The sequence below is a fragment of the Tupaia chinensis genome, unplaced genomic scaffold, assembly GCF_000334495.1.
Source record: "Tupaia chinensis unplaced genomic scaffold, TupChi_1.0 Scaffold000054_1, whole genome shotgun sequence".
In the NCBI taxonomy this organism is placed as follows: Eukaryota; Metazoa; Chordata; class Mammalia; order Scandentia; family Tupaiidae; genus Tupaia; species Tupaia belangeri.
In genome coordinates this window covers 8,422,753-8,433,286 of record NW_006159512.1, presented here as the reverse complement: position 1 = coordinate 8,433,286, position 10,534 = coordinate 8,422,753, and the positions used below count along the sequence as shown (strand labels likewise).

Genomic DNA, 10,534 nt, shown 5'->3' with positions numbered 1-10,534 from the left:
AAAACACCAAAAAAAAAAAAAAAAAAAAAAAAAAAAAAAAAACCTCAGTTAACTACGTGAGAGTCTAGCAATGTAACTATTACACCATAGCTGGTCCCTGTCATAAGCTATTTTTTTCTTTTTTTCAATATTTATTTATTTAATTTCATATGTTATTATTATTATTTAGTTAATAATAGACCAAAGACAGAAAGAGAGAGAAAGAAAGAGAGGAAAAGTGAGAAAGCAAGCTGCCAGGTCTGGGACTCAAACCACGGTCAGCCATGAGGAGATCCAGCACCTTTAACCACAGTGCCACCTGCTGGGCCTCAGAAACTATTCTTAATATACTTCTGAAGTGATATATTTCTCTACTTATTATTGTAAATACATACAAGTTATTTTGTAAATAAGAAATAAAATGCTCAGAAGTATTTACAAGGAACTGTTGCCTATGGTGAATATTCAATCATGGAAAGGTGAGTGAACATTACTGAGTGGCATTTGAATAAATGTAGCATGAGTTTCTCCTGACAAGGTAGCAAGACTATATAGAAACTTTTGTTAAAATGAATATTTTAAGGACACAATATTCTTTGAAAACTTGTTTTCTGGAACTTTTGCTTAAATGATTTATATAAAATATACTATATATAAGTTTACTAATATTTATTTCAAGTGCTCGTTCAATGACTTGTCAAGAAAAGCAGTCAGGGGCACAGACACACAAACATGGCAACAGCTACGAGCAACACTGATTAGATAGCAGCTGCTCGTCTCCTACACACTCTTGTTTTGAGTCCCAGAAATGTCGACCTTAGCCTTTGACTCTTCTATCATGTGCTCCCTTGTATTCTGTGCATTGTCCTCTGTTAGAACTCTCCTTTCTTTCCAGCTTAGGCCAGGCAGAAGGGCTCCCGCAAAGAAGGGTGGCAAGAAGAAGAAGGGCCGTTCTGCCATCAACAAGGTGGGGACCCAGGAAGAAACCATCAACATTCACAAGCGCATCCATGGTGTGGGCTTCAAGAAACATGCCCCTCGGACACTCAAAGAAATCCAGAAATTTGCCATGAAAGAGATGGGAACTCTAGATGTGCACATTGATACCAGGCTCAACAAAGCTGTCTGGGAAAAAGGAATAAGGAACGGCCCATATCGAATCCATGTGCGGGTGTCCAGAAAATGAAACGAGGATGAAGATTCACCCAGCAAGTTCTACACTCTGGTGACCTGTGTACCTGTTACCACTTCCAAAAATCTACAGTCAATGTGGATGAGAACTAACTGCTGATTTTCAAATAAAGTTATAAAGCCAAAAAAAAAAAGAACTCTCATCTCTAGTCACCCACTGTCATTAGATGGGAAGTTCATGTCTCTCTCCTTTATATTATTGAAATTTCAGGGCCTAGCTTGGTGCTTGCAACAAAGTACATGCCTCTTCAATATGCACTGAGTTGGATTTCATTGACCACTAAAGTGATATTTAAGCAGAATGTCACAAAATCAGTGTTAGGAGGCTCATGGGGAAAGGGCATTTGGGGGTGAGAAACAATCTCTCCAATGACACAGGCACGAGAAACAGTATGTTTTATAGGATTGTAAGGAATTTTACATGGCAATTGCACAAAGGGTCATGACAGAGGATGACAACACAATAATTAGGAGCTAGTGTGGTCAGCAAGTGGTATAGTGGTTAAGGGACTGGACTCCCATTTGGCTGACCGTGGTTTAAGTCTCAGACCCAGTGGCTTGAAATTCATGCCAGGTGCATTTGCATGCATACCTAAAATTACGAGAGGAGAATGGAAGAGAAAGGACTGCAGCATGGCTACCTCCACTGGGGGAGTGATTGCTTGTTTTCTGTCTCTCTGGCTCGCTGGTGAGTATCCTATAGCAAAAATCTCTCGAAAGAAAGAAAGACAGGAAGAAAGAAAACCAATTAGGAGCTAGATGTTCAGGGACTTGTGCTAAGGATGTCCTGTTGCATAAACTTAGTGCATTGAGCTAAGGCGTTACACGGCAGGCAATGGGAAACTGCTTAAGGAAGCCTCCAAACGGGATGGTAAGAACACATATTGCAAAGACAGATGGTCTCACAGGAGTATTATGTGGAGAAAACAGGATTGAATGTTGTCATTAAACAACAATTTAAAAGGCATCTGTAATGGCTCAGACACTGTATAGGAAGGTAAGAAGTGATCATAGGGTCAAGTAGCCCTAGGCTTCCTACTGAGGGGGCTTCCTTCTTCTCTTTGGCTCACAGTTGGCACAGCCCTGGCACTTAGAACCCTGGCTCTGCCATGTCGTTTGTTTGAGCCTCAGTTACAGCATCTGTAAAATGGGGATACCAATACTTACGCCTCACCTTCCTGTTTCAAGATGACTACTCATATCCTCTCCTTTCTCCTCAAACCTCCAACACCCTTTGGCTATCACTTCTCTGAGCTGTTGGTCTTTTTACTGTGCTGAGAAAAATTAAAGCAATCAGAACAGAACTTTGTCCTCCCCATTTAATCTATCAACCTCCTGTGACACATATTGCTCTGAATGCACTGTCCCTGCTTCTGTCTAAAGCCACCACACCCCTTGTGATTTGATTCCCACTCCTTTTTATCTACTCAAGGACTTTCTTGTAGGTGTCACTTCCCTCCCTGCATCTCCAATTTTTTCTCCCACTCTACTGGATCATTCTCACCAGTACACACACAATCTGAGACACAATCTCCTCATCCCTCAGTCTTTCCCACATTTTTAAGTTTTCTCTCTTTTTTTTTTTTTTTTGAGAGATTTTCACTATAGGGTGCGTGCACTCGCCAGATAGAGAGAGAGAGACAGAGAGACAGAAAGTGAGAAATCACCCCCCAGGGGGGATGGTCACGCTGCAATCCCTTCTCCTCCATTCTCCTCTCGGGATCTTGGGCACACACACACATGCACCTGGCGTGAGTTTTAAGCCACCGGGTCCGGGACGTGACCTGCGGTCGACTACGGGAGTCCAGCGATGTAGCCATTACGCTAACTGCTGGTCCCTGTTTTCTCTATGTTAACTGGAGTTATGTTTCCATCATTTACAACGGAAGAAGTCCTGATTAATACAGGGCATGGGTGAATGTCTAGGGAAACAGCTCATGATTGGTATTGTCATTTTCATACCATAGAAAAGTAGAACAAGGTTCAGTGGCTAAAAATCTGCCCAAAGTCTTTGACTACTACTAGCTCATAAGAAGCAAACAAATAAAAAACCTCCCTTATTTTTCACCCCCTACAGTAATTTCCCCTTCAACCATCCCTATAATTTTTATTTTTTTAAGAGAGACTTTTGTTATAGGCCACGTGGGCTCACCAGAGACAGAGACAGAAAACAAGAAATCACACCTCGGGGGAATGGCCATGCCACAATCCTTTCTCCTCCATTCTCCTGTCAGGAGTTTGGGAATGCACACACACATGCCCAGCGTGAGTTTTAAGCCACCAGGTGTGGGACTTGAACCACAGAAGACGACATGGGAGTCCAAAGACATAACCATTATGCCATCTGCTGGTCTCTCAACCATCCCTTTTATTGAAAAACCTCTTGAAAGAATTTGTCTCCCCTCCATTGCTTTGAACACACATTATCTTGCTTTCAAATAAAACTCTACTTATGGACAGCTCTAACCAAGTTCACCAATGACCTTCTTGTTGCCAATTCTGGAGGTCAAGCCCATGTCCTTATTTTTAATAATTTATTAGCTGCATTTGGCATTCTGGATCAGTCTTTCTGGAAACACTTTCCTCACTTGGCTTTTAGGATGGTATTGCCTCCAAGCTTCCTAATCATAGGGCTCCTGGAGTGGTGTAATAATCTCCTGGTTTCCCTCCTACCTCGTTAGCTGTTGGATCTTGCTTGGGGCTCAGTCCTCCAAGCTCTTTTCTTTCCTATCTATGCTCAATCTCATCCCTTCTCATGGTTCAAAAACCACCCAGGTGCTGGAGAACTCCCCAGTTTCTCCCCCAGACTCCAGAGTGGAGTATCCAAGTACCCTCAAGATATGTGGATGTCAAAAAGGCATCTCAAATGCAGTGATCTGAACAGAGAAGTTGATGGCGCCACCACCAGTCTGCTCCTTCCATGCTTCCCACTTCAATAAATCACAGGACTATGTACCCAGGTGCTTTCTCTCTTTTTTTCACACCTACATCTAGCATCTAGCAGAAGCCTCTACTTTCGAAAATAAGTCCATATGTCAAGGGCAAGCAGGTAGTTGAGGTACTGGATGCTACATGATCCAACATGTGGTCTGAATCCCAGATCCAGTGGCTTAAAAAACATGCCCTGCAAGCAGGTGTGCTCAAATTCCTGAGAAGAGAATGGAGAAGGGATTGTAGTGTGGCCATCCCTCCTGGAAGGTAATTTCTTACTCTCTCTCTCTCTTTCTCTGGTGAGTGCAGCACACACCCTAGGCAAAAAATATTTTTTTTTTCTCTTTTTTTCTAAACCCTTATCATCCCTTTAAGTGGAAGTTTTAGATTTTTTTTTTAAGTGGAATGGAGGAGTCCGACCCGGTGAGGCCCCAGGATCTGTTTGAGCCCCCTGACCTTTGAGCTCTGCTTCTGGTCGGATCAACACGTTGGCAAGGCTACTGTTGTGCACTCCCCGACCTTGAAACAAAGCTTGGGTCAGTTAGCATGTCAGCAAGGCTGCTTGTTACTTGCTCCAGAGAATTGAGGCAGCCTCACTGGGAAGCGACCCCCTCCTCTGACTCCCCAATTTACTATTATGAAAGAATTGCATAGCTCTCTTATACATCTTGAGTATATAATAAAATCTTTCAGGAAGTCCCCGACCGCTCTCCTTTGCTTTAATTACTTACTATTAATTACAATGCTTTATCTTTATGGTCACAATAGAGGGTGGGCTGAAGTTTTTTCTAGGCAGAAGTAATTTTGACTTTTGGAAGGCCCTTAAATTTTTTTTTTTTTTATGTACAATAGGATTAGGCCAAAACTGGCCCAGGACACTTCTGCCCTCTCTAAGTGAAATAGATAAATGTATTAGGACTCTTCAAATTAAGTTTTAGATCCCTACAAAACTGTGTATAAGTATTACCGGAACCGCTTTCCCGAAACTGCATTCCATGGAGACCCACCTACAATTGAGGAACTGCACTAGACCCACCTTTAATCCACCCCTGAATAAAATCTATGTTTTATTGTTAAAAGACTTTATGAGCTGATAATTGAAACACGTAGCCCCGCTCCCATTTACTTGTATGTAACACATTCTCAATAAAAAGGCACAATAATTCCTAGCAGTTGTCACTCCTTAGAGAGCGATCTCTGAGGGGTGTCCGGCATAAGACGTGCATAAAAGGCATCGAGGCCTCTGTCTTCTGTTCACCTTCGCCGCCTTCGTCGAGATAACCCACCCACGCCGAGGCTGGACCCCGGCAGTGGAAGTTTTAGATTTTTTTTGTTTAAGAGAGATTTTTGCTATGGGGTGTGTGTGCTTTCCAGAGATACAGAGAGAGACAGAAAATGAAAAATTACCCCCTCAGGGTAATGGTCATGCCACAATCCCTTCTTCTCCTTTCTCCTCTCGGGATTTTGGGCATACATGCACACGTGCCCAGCATGAGTTTTAAGCCACCAGGTCTGGGACTCGAACCATGGTCAACTACGTGGGAGTCTAGCAACATAACCATTATGCCATCTGCTGGCCCCAGCCAAAAATCATTAAAAAAAAAAAAGTTCATATTTCAACTACTTCTTAATGCTACCCAAGACCTTGATCTAGATCTTCAATCTCTTCCTTGAATGATTGCAATAACCTCCTCAAAATCCAAAAACAGTCTTTAAAAATGTAAATTAGGCCAGACTGTAGGTGGTTAAGCCATCTGGATCCCACATGGCCAACCACACAGATCAAGTCCTAGACCCAGCTGCTTAAAAACACAGTGGGCACATATGTGTGCCCCAAATCCCAACAAGATGGAGAAATATAAAAGAAGAGATTGAAGCATGACCACATCTCATGGTGGGGTACTTTTTCACTTTCTCTCTGACGAGTACACATACCCTCTAGCATATTTTAAGAAAGAAAAAAAGTAAATCAGACCCTGTCATGTTCTCACTCAGCTGCCCATAGTTAGAATGGTTTCCTACCATACCTAGAACAATTTTTTTTAAACAGAGATTTTTGCGATAGAAAACATACACTCACTGGAGACACAGAGAGATAGAGAGACAGAGACAGAGAGACAGAAAGTTAGAACTCAATCCCTGGGGGAGGTGGCCACACCACAATCCCTTCTCCTCCATTCTCCTCCTGGGATCTTGGGCATGCACACATAGGCACTAGGTATGAGCTGCTGAGTCTAGGACTCAAACTATGGTTGACTAGATGGGAGTCCAGTGAGGTAACAATTATGACATCTTCTGGTCCCACCTAGAACAATACCTAAATTCCTCCCCAGGGACTCAAGGTTCTCTAGGATTTGTGCTTGGCATCTCTTCAACCTCATCTCCTCCCATTCTTCCCTGCCTCACTATCCTCCAGCCCTTTCTGCTCTTCCTCAAGTTGGTGAGTATTCCTCAGGGCCTTTACATCTAGTCCTCTCTTCGGGCATGGCTGGCTTGCTTGCTTACCTTATTCAATTCTGAGCTCAAATGCTGGCCCCTTCGAAGAGTTCTGTTTACCCTACTTCCCATGATCCTCTATGCTTTTAGTAAACATTATCAGATGCTTACCCATTCACAGTTGTTTGCTATTATCTTGCCAATTGGAATCAAAGCTTCATTAGGAACAGCACTTTCAGCTATCTTCTCGGCTGCTAGAGGAGAGTCCAGCATACTGTAGATGCAAAAGAGTGAATGAATAACTGAAAAATTCACAGTATTATGATATCAAATGAATAAGAGATTCATGAAAACTCTATTTAAACTCTGGAGCACTAATCATGTGTAAGTAGTAATAACATTCATTATATTTTAATAAGCATGAATCAAGCAATTGCTTTTGTGCTAGGTACTCTACAAGGCACTATAATTACAAAAATAAATAAGAAAGAATTATTGCTCACTCTAGCTAGAAAATTGGGGGTGGGAACAAATACAGGTAAGTGTTATTCTAGAATTATCTAGCCAAGAGCTATTGAAGCATATTGAAAGATAAGGAAGTTTTATTTTGCTTGGAAGTACAGGAATAAATGAAGTCTTCACCAAAAGAAAAAGTTGGGATTGGAAGATTGTGGGTGAGCCTGGCAGAAGAGGAACAGGAGAAGAGGCAGAGCAGGCAGAGGGAAGGCTCTCAGTGTGTGCACCTACTGTGCACTTTGCTAAATAGCTCAAAACAGGCACCTTCTCCATTCCTGCCTTTCCTGGTCATTCCCGAAGCCCCAGTCTTCCTCAGAGCTGGCCTGGTGCTTTTTGTCTTTCACTGTGCCCTTTTCCTCATTGATCTCTAACAGATAAAAAGTTATAGCTTCATAGTATTCCTCTTTTCTGTCCCCAGAGGTTATGGCAACTCCAGACTGCCCATCTTTGTACTTACTATCACCACACTTGCAGCTGTCCAGCTGTTTCAGATATCTGAAATCCACCCTCACAATAGCTTAGTAGGAACAAATACTTTTTCACTGTTAAAGTTTTTTATATTGGAACCAGCAGATGGTGTAATGGTTAGTTACATTGCTGGATTTCCACATAGTTGACTGTGGTTCGAGTCCTGGACCCGTGGCTTAAACCTCACACTGGCACGTATGTGTGCATGCCCAAAATCCTGACAGGAGACTGAAGAAGGGATTGATGTGAGGCCATCCCCCTGGGGGTGATTTCTCACTTTCTATCTCTCTGTCTCTCTCTGTGTGTCTCCAGTGAATGTACGTGCCCTATAACAAAAATCTAAAAAAAAAAAATCGTATTTACATAAAACTTCCTTTTATGTAGTTTCTCACAGATTATCAATTGAAGAAGATATTTGGTTTTAGAAACAAGAATCAGAATAAAGCAAAGAAGGTGGGAGAAGGTACTTAACATTGAGTAGTCTGTATTTATTACATGAATGAATGACTAGATGAACTAATGAATAAAATGAATTTAAACAATTTACAAATGTGTTGTATTTTCAGATTCAACTTTATGATTACCTTATCTTGAAACTGTGATACATTTTCCAATAAGAACAATCTTACAAATTTACTTAAGTGCCAGGAAACTTTCAAAGGTTCTGGAGGGTACTGCCTTCTTTTAATGTCAATTTCAAATGAAAGATGTACACATCTCTTCCCTTGGTATAATATATCCTTGTACTATACTTTTTTTTTTTCAGAGAGAGAGAGATTTTTGCAATACAGTGCACTCTCCAGAGAGAGAGAGAGACAGAAAGCGAGAAATTACCCCCCGCCCCGGGAGGGGATGGCCATGCAGCAATCCCTTCTCCTCCATTCATTCTCCTCTCAGGATATTGGGCACACACTTGCACATGCCTGCCATGAGTTTCAAACCTCTGGGCCTGGAACTCAAACCATAGCCAATCATGTGGGATCTAGTGCCTCAACCACTTTGACACCTGCTGGTCCCTCTTGGTACTATACTTTTAATGAGGCAAAGAAGAGCTTGATTCTGACTTTGAGGAAGAATTCTGGAGATTATATGAGGTGTAATCAGCTGAATGACATTTGGAGGAAAACAGAGGAAAAGAGGCCAGTTCTGTAGCCCAGTGGTTAAGCAAGCTGGAACCAACATGGCTGACCAGTGACTTCAAACACCAGGTACATGGATGTGCAGGTCCAAAAATCCAAACGAGATGGAGAAATAGAGAAGGAACTGTGGCACAACAATACCCCACAGTAGGGTGATTTTTCCTGTTCCCTTTCTCTCTGTCTCTCTCTGGTAAGCACATGTGCTTTCCGGCAATTTTTTAAAAAAAGGTTTAAAATAAAAAAGAAAACAGAAGAAAAAGAATAAAAATTGGTGTGAGCATGATTCTGTCTAAAGAGAAAAAATAATATGGTAGAAGAAAAGATACAAGAAGGTTGTAACACAGCTCAGGACAGGTTGCCATCGGCTAGACCCACGGAATGATGGTACTGGAGTGTTCAAGCAATCAGAGCTCAGTCAGACTTTTTAGGAGCTTGAAATGCTGACAGTGACTTAATATATCTGGGAGATGTTTGCAGAATGTAGAATGTGTATGTTATCATACCCTTCCTGTCGATTTTGGTGACATATGTCCTATGGAATGGGTCTTATAGATTCCTAAAGGAACTTCAGAAACCCTTGCCTTTGATCTGAAAGATGTCAAGTTTCATTTGCCAGTCGTCCCCCATCCCTTTCTCATCCTTCTCTTCCTCTAGTTTTCACTGTTTGATCCTGACCAATCACTTAATCCTCTACTTCCCAGTTTTCTTATTTAAACGACAACATTGAACTAGATTATCTATCCCAACTCTGAAAGTTTGATTACGTAATTCCTGAAAACGACAAAACAAAAAGTAACAAACCAGGAGGGCACCTAATTACCCAGGTCAAAAAAGCTGTGGTTTCCAAAACGGTTATTTCTGAGTACCATGGATGATTCAGGCATCCACTTTTGTCCAGATGCAGTGACCTCTCTCCTCTCCAAGCTGTTTCAGCGGCACTGAGACTTATCCAGAAGTAGTGTCGGAAACGTAAAATTTCCCTTTTGTTAAAAGTAAATAGGGTCGGGAACCAGCGAAATGGCTATGTCGCTGGACTCCCACGTAGTCGACCGCGATTCGCGGCTCGACTGGTAGTTTAAACTCACGCCGGGCATGTGCGTGCACGCCCAAGATCCCGAGAGGAGAATGGAGGAGAAGGGATTGTGGTGTGACCATCCCCCCTGGGGGGTGATTTCTCGCTTTCTGTCTCTATGTCTGTCTGTCTGGCGAGCGCACGCGCCCTATAGCAAAAACCTCTCCAAAAAAAAAAAAGTAAATAGGGTCAGCTGGCGGCGTGGAGGTTAACATGGCTAGATCCCACATGACGAACTGCTTAGTTGAGTCCCAGATCAGAGCCTTGAAAAAAATCACGCCAGGCGCGTGGGTGCTCCCAAACCCAAGGACACTGGAGAAGGTACTGTAGCGTCACCGCTCCCTCTCTCTGGAGAGCACACCTACCCCATAGTAAAAACTAGAAAATACAATAAAACAATTCGAAATCTGTTCACTCCTATCTCCTCCGACTCAAAGGCTTCCTAGGTGCCCACAAGTAGATAAACTCTTATCTCTCCACCTCGAGTTCCCCTTCTGGCGCTCCACAAGCACTGACTGACAGAAACACCGGTGAAGCCCCTAACCGCAGGCCTTATCAGCGCAGGAGGGCTCGCGGCAGGAAAACGCCGGGGTAAGCGGAGGCAGAGCCGCCACACTTCCGGTAGCCAGACCGGGCGCTCGCCACACTTCCTGTTGATCCGGCTGGGCCGGGGGCTGGACTGGGAGGAGGGCTGGGAGGAGGGCCGGCGGGCGGGCGGTGGCGGCCACTGGCCTGGCGTGGGCGCGCGCGGAGTCGCTACGGGCACGGAGCGTCTGCCGTGTCGCCTGAGTCCGGAGCAAAC

General features: G+C 43.2%; 1 protein-coding gene across 1 annotated transcript in view; it reads right to left on the bottom strand.

Moving 5' to 3' along the window:
• Positions 1-10,332, bottom strand: part of CUNH12orf75 (chromosome unknown C12orf75 homolog) — a 140,244-nt gene extending 129,912 nt beyond the window's left edge. Inside the window, exons 1-2 of the mRNA XM_006141440.3 lie at positions 10,213-10,332; positions 6,709-6,811 (exon numbers count right to left, since the gene is read on the bottom strand). Of these exons, the coding sequence (XP_006141502.1) occupies positions 6,709-6,810 (102 nt within the window). The 5' untranslated portion in view covers position 6,811; positions 10,213-10,332. The remainder of the gene's footprint in view (positions 1-6,708; positions 6,812-10,212) is intronic.
• Between the last annotated feature and the right edge of the window lie 202 nt (positions 10,333-10,534).